The 17,810-nt window shown below is 40.7% G+C and overlaps 2 protein-coding genes across 2 annotated transcripts; one reads left to right on the plus strand and one right to left on the minus strand.

Moving 5' to 3' along the window:
• The first annotated feature begins 4,460 nt into the window (after positions 1-4,460).
• On the plus strand, positions 4,461-5,560 carry LOC147273060 (uncharacterized). Its single transcript, XM_086256676.1, has 2 exons — positions 4,461-4,710; positions 4,782-5,560. Exons 1-2 carry the CDS (start codon positions 4,461-4,463, stop codon positions 5,558-5,560), a joined length of 1,029 nt encoding a protein of 342 aa, XP_086112802.1.
• A 7,070-nt stretch (positions 5,561-12,630) lies between these two features.
• On the minus strand, positions 12,631-14,932 carry LOC147273061 (uncharacterized). Its single transcript, XM_086228066.1, has 2 exons — positions 14,917-14,932; positions 12,631-13,720 (listed from the first exon to the last, which is right to left on the minus strand). The coding sequence occupies exon 2, from the start codon at positions 13,717-13,719 to the stop codon at positions 12,631-12,633; it is 1,089 nt and encodes a 362-aa protein (XP_086084192.1). The 5' UTR covers position 13,720; positions 14,917-14,932.
• Positions 14,933-17,810: the final 2,878 nt, after the last annotated feature.

The following is a 17,810-nucleotide window of genomic DNA, read 5'->3' on the forward strand; positions in this document are numbered from 1 at the left end:
GGCAATCACTAAAAAAGGAAGAAACAAGGATCAGAATAGAAAAATCAGCATAATAAAGATGACCGTTTGCATGCAGACTAAAGTGTCAGTCTCCAAATTATGGGATATTCACACAAGAAATAATAGAAATAAATACTAACCCAATATCACATTGAAAAATTGATGTTTACCACTAATTGTTCCAAGAAAAATAAGAATTACAGCGAGCATTAAAACGGAAATTTATACTGTTCCATCCAAACCACTCATGCTTTTCGAAATTTAAACAAAACCAAAGTTAACTACTTTTCAAAATGAATGAAGTTGAGAGTGATCTGCAATATGTCTATGATTAACTTCAATTTAGGGCCTGTTTGCTATTCTATTCAAAAACTTTTTTTTTTTTTCAAAAACAAAAAAACAAGTTTTAGTCAATAAAACGTGTTTGGTAGACCATTTTTAAAAACAGTTTTTAGAAAAAAAATTCAAAAACATGCCTCTTTTTGAAAACAATAAAACGTTGTTTTTTTCAATTTTTTTTTCACACTTTCTTTTTCCTTAGCTATCATCATTTTTATATTTTAAAAATGATTTTCAAATTTCATACCAAATAAGTTTTAAAATTATAAAAATTGATTTTAAACTCAAATTTTAAAAAAAAATTCTTAATTTTTGAAAAAAAAAAAAAATTGAATAGGATACCAAACGGGCCCTTAGTTCTTGGAAACAGAAAGAAGGTTAAGAAGGGTACCGGAGTCCGAATCAGATGGCTGGTGGGAAGCAAACACATCTCCTTCTATGTCCCGATTCAGAGCAGCCTGGAAGGCCTCCACATCCGCCCCTGAATGCATGGTTTCGTCCTTTGCAAAAATTACATAAAAAGAAAGTTAGAATTTAATTTTCAGTGATAGAATGTGGAAGCCAGAGAGAGAGAGAGAGAACCTCATCATCTTCAAGCAGCTTCTTCATAATGGATGGGTCCATGATGAGAATTGAATGAATCAAAATTAGGATCGCTACTAATTTTGGGTTCCCACTTGCCAATGTCATTGTCAACCAAATCAATCAGGCCCCAGGGATGCTAACACTTGCAGTTTTCCAGGCCCTTTCAATCAAACGCCGAACCTAATTAATTAATAAACAGAAAAGTATACACTAGTAGAAAACAGTTATCAGCTAATAAGATCAACAAAGAAATAAAGAAAGAGACTTAATGAAGCAATTGATTTAAGCTTGCAATACACATGCATACCCCTTCAATTTGACCAGATGTGGATATTTATAACACCTCAAGCATTAACTATCGAAGAAGAAGAATTGAAGAACTGAAGAATTGATAAATTGAAGAAGAATTGTACAATGAAGACGAAGAAGCAGGGGTGAAAGAACAGAACAAAGGAAGGAAGACGAAGTTGTAATCAGTTTATTGGAGAGCCCAAGAAGAATAAGGGAAAGAGGGGGCTATTTGGACCACCCTAACTTGCTTAGTTGATCACTCTAACATATTTTAGCCCAATTTTTCCTATTTTACCCTTTACAATTAAAAGAAAAATATATGAAAAAACAACCAAACCCATCTGATCACACCCCTCCTCTTTTCCAGTGAACGGCGGGGCGTGGGTTTCTCCATCGTCGAGGCCCCGAGCACCGAGTCAGAGCACCCACTAGCCGCAGATCGTCCTTGTTGCCGCCATCAAATCTCTGAGCACATGTGAGCAGCAGATCGTCCTTGCTGCCGTCGAGGGTCTGCACGACTGACGAGTTGACGATGGCCACTGTCTTGTCTTGGGACTAGCAGGGAGGTGGGAGGCGGTGGTAGGAAGGGGGAGTTTGGTTTGAGTTCTGGGTTTTGGGTTTCTTGCAGAGGGTCTGATTGGAGAGGGACGATGGAGTCAGGGTGGTTCTGGGTTTGTTTGCAGTGGCGGTTTTGAAGGGAGTCGTGGGGAATAGGAAAGGGGTGATGGGGAATGGGAAGGGGGTGGCAGTGGAGGTGGCTTGGTTGGCACAGAAGGTGGGGATCGGGTAGGGAGTTGCTATTGGGTATTTTGATTTTTTTGATTTGTTAATTTTAGTAAGGGCAAAATTGGAATTATAACAAAATATTGATTTAAGGTGGTGAACTCAGTAAAATGGAGTGGTCGGCGTAGCCTCCCCCTAAGGGAAAGGGGAGAGCTGTACAAACACGGGTGGGCTTAGTGTTAAGGTTGTTCCTTATGGCTATTGGGTTGACTTATGCCTATGGGCTATTGGCTATGCCGCTATGGGGCTATTGGGTTTAAAACTTTGGGAATAATTACAATTTGCACCCTTCAAGTTTGGATGTATTTCACTTTATACGTACTATGATGTTTAAGAAGGGTCAAAATGGTATAGGATGTTTTAAAACGTTGCAATTTATGCTTTTTGTAAGTTTTACAACTGTGAGTCCAATTTTCTCGACAAGGACAAGTTTGAAGGGTGCGGTTTTGTTACCGATGAAAAATATTTGTGCATGAATACAGAAGAAATATGTTAGCCTTTAGATGCAATAAATGACTATAATTAAAAAATAAAATCACAGCCTCTTTTAAAAAAGGCTTATTTGTACATTTGGCACCTAACTTTAAGCTTTTGTCTCAATTTACCCCCTTAAATTTTTTTGTCTCACATAACCCCCTAAACTTTATATCTGTGTCCCAAATTGCCCTATTCCGTCAACTCCATCCTTATCTCCGTCTGAAATGCTGAGGTGGCGTGGGTAATATTGTCTTTTCAGCCACATTAGTGCCACATGAGGGTCTACTCATCCATTGTGGGCCCCAGAGTGCCACGTTGGCATCCAATTGGCCAGGGCTGAGCCAGTACTCAGTAGAAGATGAAAAGTTTGGATTTTTTATGGATGAATTGATTAAAGGCAGTTGGGATTTAGGGTTGTAAAGTAACTTTGGTTGTTTGGTAGAAAGAGTAAAGTCGAGAGTAAGTACATCACCCCAGAGTTTCGATAAAGGCAGAGAATTGACCAGAGAGTACATCACCCCAGAGATTCGATAAAGGCAAAGAATCGAATCTGAGAATGACGATTCTCAGAAAATGTGGTACACCTGAACCAGAGGAAAGTAAGTGGACCAAATCGATCTAGGGTTTTGTTTATGTTGATGTTTTGGCTTTTTCTATGATGTGTGGGGTGATTTGAAAAAAAATATGATTTTTTATGATTTTTCTGTGTTGTGTGGGTGTGATTCGAAAAAAGAATAGGGTTTTTTTATGCCTTTATGCTGTCGGTTTGGGTGTGATTCAATAAAGTCATGGATTTTTTTATGCTTTTCGTTTCTATTTGGGTGTGGTCCCTTTGCAACTATTTTGTTAGTCCTTTTCTCTGTAGAAATTATTGTTATATCTTGTTATTTTGTCTCCATGTGCACTTAAATATAAAAATCAGATATGGTCCCGATAAATAATGATATTGAATGTTGATTGGGTTGGTTGAAATTTTTTATTTAGCTTGGTTGTTGTGTACTTATTATAGTTGTAGTTGCTTGCAGTATTGATAGTTAATGTGTTGGTGTTTTGTTTTATGTTTTTAGTTGATGAGGAAAAAGTTAGTTTAAAGGTATATCATGGTGGTGATCTAGTGAAAATGGTGAATGTATGGAGATATGTCGGTGGTCATCTTACATACTTTGACCACGTGTGTGTAGACTTTGTGTCTTTATTAGAGTTGGATGTCATGGCAAAAATACTGGGTTACAAGTAGGGTGTGAGTTACTGGGTGTTGGAGAATAATGAGGCTCAACAGTTAGAGGCTAAGCAGTTAGTAAGTGACAGTATGGTGCTCGATGCCATTGGTAGAATTCCAGTTGGAAGGCATAGAGAGATAGTCATCTACTTTAAGCACTCTAATGATTTCATTGAGGATAACAACTTGCAGCATTTAGTAATTGAACTAGTAGAGGATGAGGAGAATGAGGTTGCTAGAGCTGATGAGGAAACTGAGGATAATGAGGTGCAATTAAAAGAATGCAATGGTAAAAATGCACCTGAACTCCATGCAGCAAAAGATGCTTCAAATGGAGGTGTTGAGGGTGTTGAGTCAAACATAGCACCAGATGGAGTGGAAGATGAGAGTGGAGACTTTAAGAGAGAGAAAAGGCGCAAAGGCAAACACCAAGTGGTGGATAATGAAACTGGTGATGCAAACAATGAATCTAAAAGTGATGAAGATGATGATGAGGACCCTGATTTTATAGATGAGTTCTATGAGCAGAGTGATGAGGAGCTAAGATTGTTGAAAGAGGACCAAAGGATCTATGAGAGTTATGTAGACCTTGATGATGTAGATGTTGACCCTGACTTTCCTTTGGATAATTATGTGCCATCAGATAGTACTGTTGATAAGGAGTTGAGGACTCCAGATCACTCTGAAAGTGAAGATGATGGAGAATGAAGAATGGATTGAGAACATAAAACTGTCTAAGTTTGTTGACTTCAGGCCAGATGTTGACATGAAGAACCCTAATTTTGTTTTGGGGCACAGATATGCAAATGTTCAAGTGTTTAGAGATTTAGTTAGAGAATTTTCTATAAAGTGTGCTAGAGAGGTCAAATTTAAGAAGAATGATAAAAATGTTGTGAGTGCTGTGTGTAATAGGAAGTGTGGTTTTGAAGTGTTTGCATCTAATCATAATGGCAGCACTGAGTTGTACCTGAAACCATTGAAGGAAAAACACTTTGCTCCAAGACAACAGAGAGCAGGCACCTAACTGCAGATTGGTTAGCCAAGACATATGCCTTTGAATTGATTAGTCCAAGTTGGTCCTTGTCAGAATTCAAGCCACAAGTTACTACGGAGGTGAAACTAAACACTTCAAGAGCTCAACTTTATAGAGCAAAGGCGAAGGCTGCTACGTTAATTGAGGGTACGTACACTACACAATATGAGTCACTTTGGGACTATGCTGAAGAGTTAAGGAAAGTGAATGTGAGGAGTACAGTTAAAGTTAAAACAACACTGGATGATGATGGCAGGCCTGTGTTTCAGAGGATCTACATTTGTTTGGCAGCATTGAAGAAGAGTTTCTTGGAAGGTTGTAGGCCTTTCATAGGGTTAGATGGATGCTATATCAAGGGTCCCTTCCCTGGCCAAATTCTATCAACTGTTGCAATTGATGTCAATAATGGCATGTACCCTGTGATTTATGCAATGGTGAAGGTAGAAAACTATGACACGTGGACTTGGTTTTTGGAGTTTCTGAAGGAGGACTTGTGTATTCAGAATAGTCATGGCATGGTCTTCATTACTGATAAACAAAAGGGTTTGTTGGATGCTGTGGCCCATTTGTTCCCTCAGTCTGAGCATAGGCATTGCCTAAAACATATGTATGAGAACTTCAAGAAAGAGCACAAGGGGGTAGCTTTGAAGTTACAGGTGGATAAGGTAACCAGAGCTACACATGTAAACTGGTTTGATGAGGAGATGAGGAAGATGTTGGAACTGGATGAGAAGGCTTTCAAATGGTTGCATGAGAAGAATCCAATGAACTGGTGTCACTACAACAATAACATGCTTTTGTTTCTGATATATAACAGTCCCCTTTCTCTGTAGCAAAGACTGTTATCAATCACAAACCAGCAATGGCCACAGTGCAGCGACCAAAGCAATGACAGTCTAACAGGATGGGGTCGGTACAGCACTATCCCCTCCCAAAGACTATCCGTCCTTCCTTTATTAGATGCATATGAGTTTTATCTATTAATTTGGCTGCCAATTTGCAGGCAGCAGTCAGGTCTTGTCGGCTGGATTTATGACTTATGTTGGCATGCATCTGCAGTGGATCACTGCTTCTACAAATATCTGCACTTCCACTTGGTTATTCTACTCTCTTGCTGCATTGGATCTTTACTGCTACATGGGTGCCATTCCACTCTAGCCTGCATGTCTAATGTTGCAGTGGAATTAAACTCATATTTGGCTCTGCGATTCCATTTGGGCCACCATGTCTCATGTTGCAGTGGAATCCTCCCCTCAATCCAAACCAATAATCCATCCCTTTTTTCCATTATTTTTACCTCTTGATATGAGTAGTCCCACCCTCAAAATTGTTAGTCTCTGTTTTGTATCAGTCATTTACAATTTCCCAATTTAATATAACATTCATTTGCATTTTTATATATATCATTGTTTATATACTATAGCAACTACATCAGTCACCACCCTATTGCGTCAATCCTCAATCATCATGAATCTTGTGACCATTGCCATTCCTGTCTCTTTCACTTATTTTTCCAACCAACTGCATATCTCTCTGTCTCTCAATATTTTTGTCATAGTGGCTAATACAAAAACAGTTTCCAAGTCCTTTTTTTTTCTTTTTTTAAATTGCAAATGACAATTGGATTATATTATTGATTATATTGCATTATTGAAATATACTGTACTCCAATTAACACAATTGAAAACTTTTTTTATTTTTTTACTGGAAGGAATTTATATATCCATAAAATTCTTTGTTCATCAATTTCTAAATCCCCTGTATGTACAGTATACCATATATCTCTTTTGTTTTTTTGGGGTTTTTGTGGTCTGAACAGTATACCATATATCTATTTTATCATATATGCAATGGCTATGGGAAGTACCCCATGTCACTTCATCGTGTAATTTTACTTCTGTTATCCAACTCCACATTGCAATTGGGTGGTTCCATATAACAGAAAATTTAGGTAATAAACATCATAAGCACTTCATATTAGTATTCACAAACATGGTTCCATACAGTTGAGCACTTCATATTAAACAAATTCTGTCTGCTTGGGCCACACACAGTTAATTTGTCATCCTAAAAACTTAATATTTCACACTCCCTATTCATATGCCCTTTTCACATCAACCATACCAAGCCTTAACTCTCTTAATCCCATGATAATGACTATACTTCAAAATATTTGCTGAGCTTTTTCCTAAAGCATAATATTTAACAGTAGCATGACACTTCATCATAGTTTGTCATATTTACTATAACATATATAATACCAAAATTGGGAACAGAAACCCAACCTCAATCAACTAGTGTTGTTCCCAGATAGACCTTTCAACGTTGCAAGTGCGTGAGCCAAACTCGAGAATCCAGCTGTTTGCATTGCATTGTCCATTTCCATTGCAACTGTTGATTGTACAGCTGCCTTAAACGAGTTGTCTAGTGCTGCCTTGTGGTTTGCTAACGCTTGTTCATTCTCTTGCCTCAGTGTTGCATGCTCATCTCTAAGCATTTGCATTCCCTTTTGTGCTTCTTCTCTTATTCGTTGCATGCCCAACTCTGCCTCGTCTGCCCTTCTCCGCTGCTCATCGCATGCTTCTGTTAGGAGTTGAAGCTCTCGTGTTATTCCACTCCGTTCAGTAATGACTCCAGGCACATCAGCCCATGTTACTCCATCACCATAGCCTCTCACCCTGTTTCGCCTTTCAGGTCCCAACACTTCAGAATAAACCTCATGCATGACAGTGTCAGTGGCCTCTATCCCATTAGCTGCACGCAACTCGAGTGCTGTTTGAAATTCAGCCTGCCATCCAATTTACAAACTTGAGTATTTAGTATAACCTCATAACATCCGGTGTTGTAATATGGAAATTAAACTTGCAGCGCCTCTGCATTTCATATACTCGACATATGTAATGGTTATCTTACTATAATCCGTTCAGATTCTGCATCCACTGGTGTCTGATCTACTCCTCTTGTGTGGGTCATTTTGAAAAACGTATAACGGTCAACTTCCTTTCCATGCTCTAGAAACTGCCAAATCAATCAAAGTTTTTGTTAGCAACATATTATAAGTCATGTATCTAATCTCCAGCTTGTCATCAACATATTTTACATACATTTGTGTTTACTCTCTCTTGTTGCATTGCCTGTTTTTATGGTGTTGGGAAGTTGGCCTTCCAGATTAGTTCAAGTAATATTGTACATTTCAATCCTTATTTTATATTACTGGACTTCTGGGGCACAACTTATTAATAGTGGTGTATATTTACATATAATATGGCCAAATTTGATAATTTCATTTAAAAAAAATTGTAATTTGTATATTATAAGTACTACATATTTTGGACTTGTGCTTTTGAGTGTCCACATTCGCAGCCAATCATATATTGTTCACCTTTTATGGGTATGTTCATGTTTTCCTTACAGTTTTCATCTAACAACATGCTGTTGTAAAAGTATGTAGAAATCTAGGGTTTGTGGAAGAGAGGAGGCAGAGAGAATATGATCAGTCTATCTTATTCATGTTATAAATATCCTTATATAGAAGTAGGGTTTACTAGGTTTTGTATATTTACTAGTATGCCCCTACAACTAATTACAGGGATAGCCACATAAAACAATATATTTACAACACTCCCCCTTGGATATTCCATGTCATTAGTGTTGTCTCTGCTATGCGCTTCTAAGTTGCCTCGTTAAAACCTTGCCAAGTAATAAAAACCCTGTGGGAACAAAAACAACCTTGGTCGAAGGAAAAAGAGTGCAACGCGCGTGAGTGTGGAGTAGTCGCATCAGAACCTCGAAAGTAGGTGAAGCCATATCTTCTGGATCATAGGCAAATAGTATGTCTATGGGAGCGGGGTGCATTAGAGTTGCTACACCAAAACCTTGCCCGGTAAACCCAATGGGAAAAACCCGTGGTCGAAGGGAAAAGATGAGCAAATGCATATATATCAGATCAACACATCTTCAGGATGTAGTATGAGTAGGGTGACCATGCCAAGATGTGCCTCATTAAAACCTTGCCAGGTAACAAAACCCAGTGGGACAAAATAACCCTGGACGAAGGACAAAAGAGTACACGATGGTCAAGTGAGTATGCTTCGGGATACTCCCCCTGATGTCGACTCCTCCTGAAGATTACATACTAGGTAAATCAGCCAATCTACGCAAACCAATACCTCGAACATGCATCAAGAACGTGGACTTTGGTAGTGACTTGGTAAAGAGGTCTGCATGGTTGTCTTGAGATCGGATCTGCTTGACTTCAATCATCTGATGCTCTTGTTGCTGTTGATTGAAGAAGAACTTTGGTGCAATATGCTTGGTGTTGTCTCCTTTGATGAAACCCGTCTTCATCTGCTCGATGCAAGCGGCATTATCCTCATAGATAATCGTTGGTTCATCAGTGGTGAAATTCAGCCCACACGTACTTCGAATATGTTTGGAAACTGCTCTCAGCCATATACATTCACGAACTGCTTCGTAAAGGGCTATAATCTCAGCATGATTCGAAGAGGTAGCAACAAGGGTCTGTTTCGTTGACCTCCAAGATATTGCTGTATTCCCAATGGTAAAGACGTAACCAGTTTGAGAACGCGCTTTGTGCGGGTCTGATAGATACCCTGCGTCAGCATATCCAACAAGGCGGGCATCGTTCCGAGGATCGAGGGGGTTCGATCCATTCCTTGATGCATAGGGATAGAATAAGCCCATATCCGTCGTACCTCTAAGGTAGCGGAAAATGTCTTTTATGCCATTCCAGTGGCGACGTGTTGGCGCAGAGCTATATCTAGCTAACAAGTTCACAGCGAATGAGATGTCCGGTCTAGTACATTGAGCCAAGTACAATAATGCGCCTATTGCACTTAGATATGGGACTTCTGGTGCCAATATCTCTTCGTTATCATCTGCGGGACGAAACGGATCCTTCTTAGGATCTAGACTACGGACGATCATAGGTGTGCTAGAAGGCTTCGCTTTATCCTCATTAAAGCGCCTTAACATCTTCTGGATGTAATTCGATTGATGGACTAGAATTCCATCTGCACGGTGCTCGAGCTCCAGGCCGAGACAGAAATTCGTTCTCCCAAGATCTTTCATCTCGAATTCCAACTTCAGGTGTTTAGCGGTTTCCTTGATCTCTTCAGGAGTACCAATTAGATTCATGTCATCGACATAAACAGCTACAATAGCAAAACCAGAACTTGTTTTCTTAATAAACACGCAAGGGCATAGATCATTATTCACATATCCCATCCCGATCAAATACTCACTTAGACGGTTATACCACATCCGTCCGGATTGTTTCAATCCATATAGTGAACGCCTCAAACGAATGGAGAGCGTGTTCCGTGGTCTGGAACTATTTGCATCGGGTATCTTAAGTCCTTCGGGAACTTTCATATATATCTCTGTATCAAGATCCCCATAGAGATAAGCAGTGACCACATCCATAAGCTGCATACTCAGTTTTTCGGAAACTACCAGACTGATAAGGTAGCGGAACGTTATCACGTCCATTACGGGAGAATACGTTTCCTCGTAATCAATCCCAGGGCGTTGAGAAAATCCTTGCGCCACTAGACGAGCCTTGTATCTTACAATCTCGTTTTTCTCATTACGCTTCCTTACAAATACCCATTTAAATCCTACAGGTTTAACATGGGAGGGTGTAGGAACGACAGGCCCAAACACCTTTCTCTTTGTCAAGGAATCTAATTCGACCTGGATTGCTTCTTTCCATTTTGGCCAGTCGTCTCGACGTTGACATTCATCAACGGAGCGAGGTTCGATGTCATCGCTAGTTATGATTTCGGTAGCTACCGCGAACACAAATATATCATCGATGATAATCTCGTTTCGATTCCAGAGCTCACTTAAGCATGCATAATTTATAGAGATCTCTCTGTTCTCGGGAGTGGGTTCAGATGTTGGAGCGTCCCCCAACACCGTCTCTTCCAGGACGGACCCATAATCCGGAACTATTTCGTGAGATGGATCGGTTGAGATTGCGATATCAAGAAGACTCGTTTGTGCCAAATTTATCCTCTTCCGGGGATAAGAGTCCTTCGAACCTAGTGGTCTACCTCGCTTCTGGGCAGGGACATAAGACTGGTTAGCCGCTATGGCCGTACCTCGTCCATCTGGGACGACACGTCCTTCGGGGACAGATATCCTTGCAGGCACGTTTGCAGCAGGTATATGTGATCTCGTCACTTTAGCTAGATCAGAGAAAGCGTCTGGCATATTATGAGCTACACTCTGTAGATCTAGAATTCTCCGCACTTCACTATCACATTGTGCGGTTCGGGGATCGAGATGAGACATAGTGGGGACATTCCACGTCAATTCACGTCGTTCTTCAGGAACGGTGACGTTCTTATCTCCCCCTAACGGCGGGAAGACTGTCTCATCAAAGTGACAATCCGCAAATCTGGCGGTAAAGAGATCGCCTGTCAAGGGCTCTAAAAAGCGTATAATAGATGGGGATTCATAACCGACATATATGCCCATCCTTCGTTGAGGACCCATTTTGGTACGTTGTGGCGGCGCAACTGGCACATAAACTGCACACCCAAATATGCGTAAGTACGAAACGTCAGGTTCGTACCCAGTCACCAGCTGTAACGCAGAGTAAGGTTGGGTAGCAGTGGGCCTCAACCGGACCAACATGGCTGCATGCAAGATCGCATAGCCCCACGCAGAAATTGGAAGCTTGGTGCGCATAACCAAGGTTCGTGCGATCATTTGTAATCTTTTAATGAACGCTTCTGCGAGACCATTCTGGGTGTGAACATGGGGAACTGGATGTTCAACATCAATCCCAAGGGACATGCAATAATCATCGAAAGTTTTCGATGTAAACTCTCCGGCATTATCAAGTCTTATGGACTTTATGGGATAATCCGGGTGGTGAGCCCTCAATTTAATGATCTGGGCGAGGAGTTTAGCAAAGGCAGCATTTCTTGTGGACAATAGTGTAACATGTGACCACCTTGTCGATGCATCAACCAAAACCATGAAATATTTAAATGGTTCGCATGGTGGTTGGATAGGTCCACAAATATCCCCTTGTATCCTTTGCAGGAAAAGGGCGGAGTCTTTACTAGTCTTTGCATATGATGGTCTAGTATTCAACTTTCCGAGCGAGCAGGCTTGGCATAGTGTGTCACTAAACACAAGATCCTTATTAGTAAGGGGATGCCCGTGTGATGAATTGAGGATACGGCGCATCATACTTTGACCTGGGTGTCCCAACCGGTCATGCCATAGCAAGAGACTGCTCAAATTGGTTAACTTCTGGTTAACTATGTGATTTGCCTCAATCGATCTAATGGTGGTCATATAGAGACCGCTCGATAGGCATTTCAATTTCTCCAATGTACGCTTCTGGCCATACAAATTGGAGGTTATGCAAAGATATTCCACTCCATTTTCCTCAGTGGTTTCAACGTGATAACCGTTGGCTCGAATATCCTTAAAACTCAACAACGTTCTTCTGGAACATGGAGAATATAAGGCCTCATTAATGGTAAATTCGGTACCATTGGACAACATAAAATGGGCTTTGCCATGACCCTCTATCAGGTTGGATTGGCCTGATATGGTTGTCACAGAGGTATGAGTAGGCAATAAGTTTGAAAAATACTTCCGATCTTGGAGTATGGTGTGCGTAGTAGCACTGTCAGCCAGACAACAAACTTCCCCACAAAACATGCCTATTCATAAATTTAATTCAATGGATCACATGTATGAAAATAACTTAATTGAATTAAATAATATTCGAGCATAACCAAATTTTCCAAAAATAAATAATCCAAGTCATAAATCACCAAAATAATCCAAATAAGAAAAACATTATTCAGAAAATAAATACGGCACAAGCGCCGATCATATCTATGTCATCGAGTTTCTAATCCTCGAAGTGTCCAGTAGCAGCTTGGAAATCAGTGACCTCTAAGGTGGTATCCATAGGAAATGATCCCTCAACGAGATTGGTCTCTCGAGTTCCGCGACTGGCGTGATACTCATTTACAGCTTGCGCTGATGCACGGCAGGTGCGAGACCAGTGATCAGTTCCTCCACATCGGTAACATAGATTATTCTGATTCTGATTCTGATTTTGGTTCTGATTCTGGTGGCGACGGGCCGGACCAGTGTTCCTCTCATCTCGAGTCCTTGGGGCCGAGGGACCGCGGTTCCTACCACGTGGGCCTTGGCCACTAGAATTCGGGTTTCGTGGGCCATGACCGCGTGGGCCTTGGCCGCGTTGGCCTCGATCATACGGGCCATTCCTCTGAGAACCTTTCCTTTCATTTCTCGGGCGGTCGGACTTCGTGCCCTTTCCATGACCTCGGTATCCTCTATCGCGGTTTGAATTGCGATGAGCAACAGCATTTGCTTCAGGCAATGGTGCTGCTTTAGTACCGACAGGTCGGGCTTGATCATTTCTCATTAATAAGTTGTTGTTCTTTTCAGCGAGCAACAGAGTAGTGATCAATGCCGAGAACTTGGTAAAATTCCTCTCCCTGTATTGTTGCTGCAGGACCAAACAGGAGGCAGGGAAGGTGGAGAAAGTCTTCTCCAATAGGTCAGCTTCGGTGAGCTCCTCCCCACAAAATTTGAGGAGTGACCGGATCCGGCAGATTTCCGAATTATACTCATTCACGGATTTGAAATCCTGGAAACGGATATTCTGCCAGTCATGTCTTGCTTCAGGCAAGAAAATGGTCTTCTGATGGTTAAACCGCTCTTCCAGAGCAACCCAAAGAGCTCGTGGATCCTCTTCAGCGAGGTACTCAACTTGGAGTGCTTCTTCCATATGCTTCCTAATGAAGATCATGGCACTTGCCTTAAGGGACTCTGCAACAACATTGTCTGCATTGATTGTCGACCTCATCTTCTTGGCAGTCAAATGAAGCTTAACATCTTGAGTCCACTTTAGATAGTTTCTTCCGGAAACTTCCAAAGCGACGAAATCAAGCTTGTTGAGATTTGACATTCTTTGGTTGAAAGGAACAAATAATCATAATTAGTGATTCGGGCAATAATATCCATAAACAATAAATAAGAACTTCAAGTTCTATAACATGGTATAGACATGTAAAATCTACTGGTTTTATCATGTATGGTGAATTTATGAAGGAAACTTCAAGTTCCTTATACGGCATTATTGAAACTACAAGTTCAATATTTATGTATGAACTACTGGTTCATTAATTACCTGCAATTTCTACACATATACTCTAGTGCGAAAATTAAACAAGTAAAATATTCATATACCCAAGAAGAACACAAAAATATCTCAAAATTGTTTGAACAAAATTGTTTGAATATTTAAATTATTAAAATATTCGTGGGGGTGACGTGGCTGCCTGCGTGGCTGCTAGGTGGATGCCTGCGTGGCTGCTTGGTGGATGCCTGCGTGGCAGCTAGGTGGCTGCCTGCGTGGCAGCAAGGTGGCTGCCTGCGTGGCAGCTGACATGGCAGCGGCGTGGCGGGCCTGCTGGGCTGCTACACCTTGGCCTGGGCTGCTGCGCTGCTGGGCTGCATGGGCCTGCAAGGCTCCTGCGCTGGGCTGCCTGGTGGGCAGCAAAGCTGCTGCTGCTGGCAGCTAGGCAAGGCGCTGGCAGCATGCTGCTGCGAGAAAGGTTGCTGCAGGCAGCAAGGTGAGGCTAGCTGCGCGAGGGGAGATGCTGCGAGGTGGCGCTGCTGCTGGCAGCGAGGAGACGCTGCTGCTGGCAGCATGGCAGCGAGGGCTGCGCGTGCGAGGGGCTGGCTGCTAGAGGAGGCGCTACAGCAGCAAGGCGAGGCAGCGAGGGGCTGCTGGCAGTTTGTCGCGCTGCTGCTGGCAGCGGCCTGCACTGCTGCTGGCAGCGGCCTGCGTGCAGCGGGGGCTGCGAGGTGCAAGGCTGCAGCGGGGCGAGGCGCGCGAGGGGGCTGCTGCTGCAGGCAGCGATGCGTGGCTGCTGCTGGCAGCGCAAGGCAGCGGGGCTGCTGCTCGGGGCGGTTTTTCGATCACCCAAATAAATTTCCTCCTTTTTATTATTATTTAATCATTCAATTCAAGGAAGCATGAATAAAATATATAAACCCAAATAAATCAATCTCATAAATTTAGGGTTCATGCTTCATGGAGGATTTTTCAATCAATCAAAGGTTTTAAAACATAAACATAAAATTGTTTTATAAAACCTACTTGGTTGAAGAACAAATTGAAGGATGATCCTCTTTCGTTTATCGATCCACAATCCACAATCCAAAGAGCTTTTCGTGCTGATAACGTGTTGTAAAAGTATGTAGAAATCTAGGGTTTGTGGAAGAGAGGAGGCAGAGAGAATATGATCAGTCTATCTTATTCATGTTATAAATATCCTTATATAGAAGTAGGGTTTACTAGGTTTTGTATATTTACTAGTATGCCCCTACAACTAATTACAGGGATAGCCACATAAAACAATATATTTACAACACATGCAAAGTATTATTATTTTTTTTATCATAACATGCTAACTCATTATTCAGTTTGCATGAATGAATCTTATATTACTATGCCATAATCCAACTATTTTAAGAAATTCCCTTTCCCTATATGACGTGAAATTGAGTTTATCATACACAACCATATTTTCCAATTATTGCTGGTTACATACATGACAAACCTAATATATATGCACATATAAATCACTCACATATTCATGTCGTATTTGTGCAAACGTCCTTGTCCCAGTACTGTGACTCATCTTCAGTTTCTGCCTATTAGCTTTGTTTATGATTGACCGTTTCTGCATATTACACAAGACATAATAGTAATCATTAGTCATTCTACCAATGTGGCCTATTACTTTTTAACCATTACACCAGCAGCCTACATATTATGAGTTACGTATGATTCCCTTGCATTACTCATGACATATTAAACTCATATGACATTGGTATAAACCTGCTTGTTTACCTGCCCTTTAACATCATCCCAGAAGCAAACCAATATATTCCAATGCTCTTGTTTTACTCGCTTGTCACCACAAGTAAAACGTGCTAGTTTTCCCACGTTTGGTGCATACCAATCTCGTCTTAGAGTTGCCTTAAAGTGCTTCCATCTCGCTCCAATTTTTTTCACCACAGTGTGCCTAATTCGATCCTCCAGCAACCTCATACGCTCGTCTGACCAATCAAGGCTTTCCTGTTACATCTTGTCATTTGTTAGTTTCACATCTTTGGATCTTAATTAACTGTGCAAGCAGTACATGCATTAAGTTTTGACAAAAATTTGATAAGTGTAGCTTTTTCATATGGTAGTAGAAAATACCTTCACTTCATCCCATGCATCCCTAATTGAAATTCCCTGCCGAAATTCCCTCCAATCTGTGATATGAACAGGAAAAAGTTTGTGGTTATGCGCAAACATTCCCAGAAACCTTGAGAATTGTGCACATTTGCGCCTAGGTGCGACTGCTTGTCCGCTACTATTAAATGTAAGTTTCTCGGTCCCCCCGATTGCCCAGTTAAGCTTATTTTTGCCCCTCAATTTCTTAAGGGATGGTCCACGACCTACTGACTGTGTTGGCTCACTTACCTGAGCCCCCACGTGAGGGCCCTCCTGGTCATATGATAGTATTTCCTCATTCCATCCATGCTGCACATTGTTCTCAACATGAAACAGAGGAAGTAGTGGTGCTTGTGTCTCTTCATCCCTATCCAATTCTGTGACGTTGAATCCTTCAGTTGCAGCCCTTAAAAAATCACTCATCCTATAAACAAATACAAGCATATAGCCAATAAGTCAATTCTTCAAATTAACAGGGTGTATTATTCCCCACAAGTCAGTACCAATGAGTTTTGCATTCAGCTTCATATTTATTATTATTGACTTCCTTATTATAACCACTCCCAATAAATAAAAACTGATTTATCTACATCTGGAAATTAACCAGCTTCTTAGTACTAAATATAGAATAATGCTGCACAGTATATTGTAAATCAACCTTCCATTTCCACATGTGCAGGACTGTAAGTACACATTTTCAAAGTACTCCTGCATTTAAGCATATTTTTGCCATTCCAAACAATTTCAATTTTAAAGGCTACTACATACAATGGCAAGTGTATGTAGTTTACTGCTACTAACAACTCATTCCAATCGTTACATGTATGAGATTAATTTAGTTTCTATCTATACATTTGCTGAAACAGTGTAAAAGTCCATATTGTTTGTCATACCTGTGATCCTTTTCTTTAAACTAACCCTTCAATGGACCCACCTCCAACTGCATCTGCTTATGAAGAATATTGCGTCTATTCCACACAGGTGTTGCTCCTCTTTCTTTGTAGTCAGCCGTGTAAATGATCAGATCCTCTGTGAATGAGCAGAAAATATTCCTCCTCTCTGATTTCCTTGCTTGGAACTCACCATTGTGTACTGCTCGTTTACTGCTCTCTCTTGTACGTCTCTCCATCTGCTTTATGAAGATATTTATCAATCTACTTGTTGCCCCTCTTTTTATTTTTAAAATTCAAAACGCCTTTCTGCCTTCTGATTTAGCTATTAAGCGGCAAAACTGCTGTCCTTTGGCACTCTTACTGTTCATGAATGAGTGAAGATATTTTACATTATAAAAATGTAGAGTACACAAATACTAAACCCATTTGTTTCATATGCATTGCAACTTTGCAAATGTTAAATACTAAAGATATGAGTATATGACGCAAACTGCCCAAGTATATGGATGGCTTTAGTACTTTATCTACTTTAATATTGCTTAGCTAAAGATATGACGCAAACTTTGCAATGCATATGACTTTACTAGTAAGTACTACTGTACCTCTAATATTTGCAAACATATGACTATATTGACTTTAATACTACTCTATCTTTAATATTTGGAAAAAATTTATAAACAGGACACATATTTTGATAGTTGTTTCATTTCAGGACATAAATTTTGATTCGTGTTAATGAAGGACACATACTTTCATGTTGTGTCAATTAAGGATCATATTTTATCTCAACTTTGGCCTGACATTAGACCCATCAAAACTCTACCAAACTTAGCAAACTTATACTTGGTTTAAAGCTATGCATTTCCTCCTAAC

Source organism: Dryas octopetala, chromosome 9 (genome assembly GCF_963921425.1).
Source record: "Dryas octopetala chromosome 9, drDryOcto1.1, whole genome shotgun sequence".
NCBI lineage: Eukaryota > Viridiplantae > Streptophyta > Magnoliopsida > Rosales > Rosaceae > Dryas > Dryas octopetala.

Bases quoted from the DNA above. Each gene is read 5' to 3' on its own strand.
- LOC147273061 (XM_086228066.1), bottom strand. From the start codon at position 13,719: ATGTCAAATCTCAACAAGCTTGATTTCGTCGCTTTGGAAGTTTCCGGA.
- LOC147273060 (XM_086256676.1), top strand. From the start codon at position 4,461: ATGAAGAACCCTAATTTTGTTTTGGGGCACAGATATGCAAATGTTCAA. The intron at 4,711-4,781 runs GCACCTAACTGC...GGTCCTTGTCAG, and splicing joins TCCAAGACAACAGAGAGCAG to AATTCAAGCCACAAGTTACT.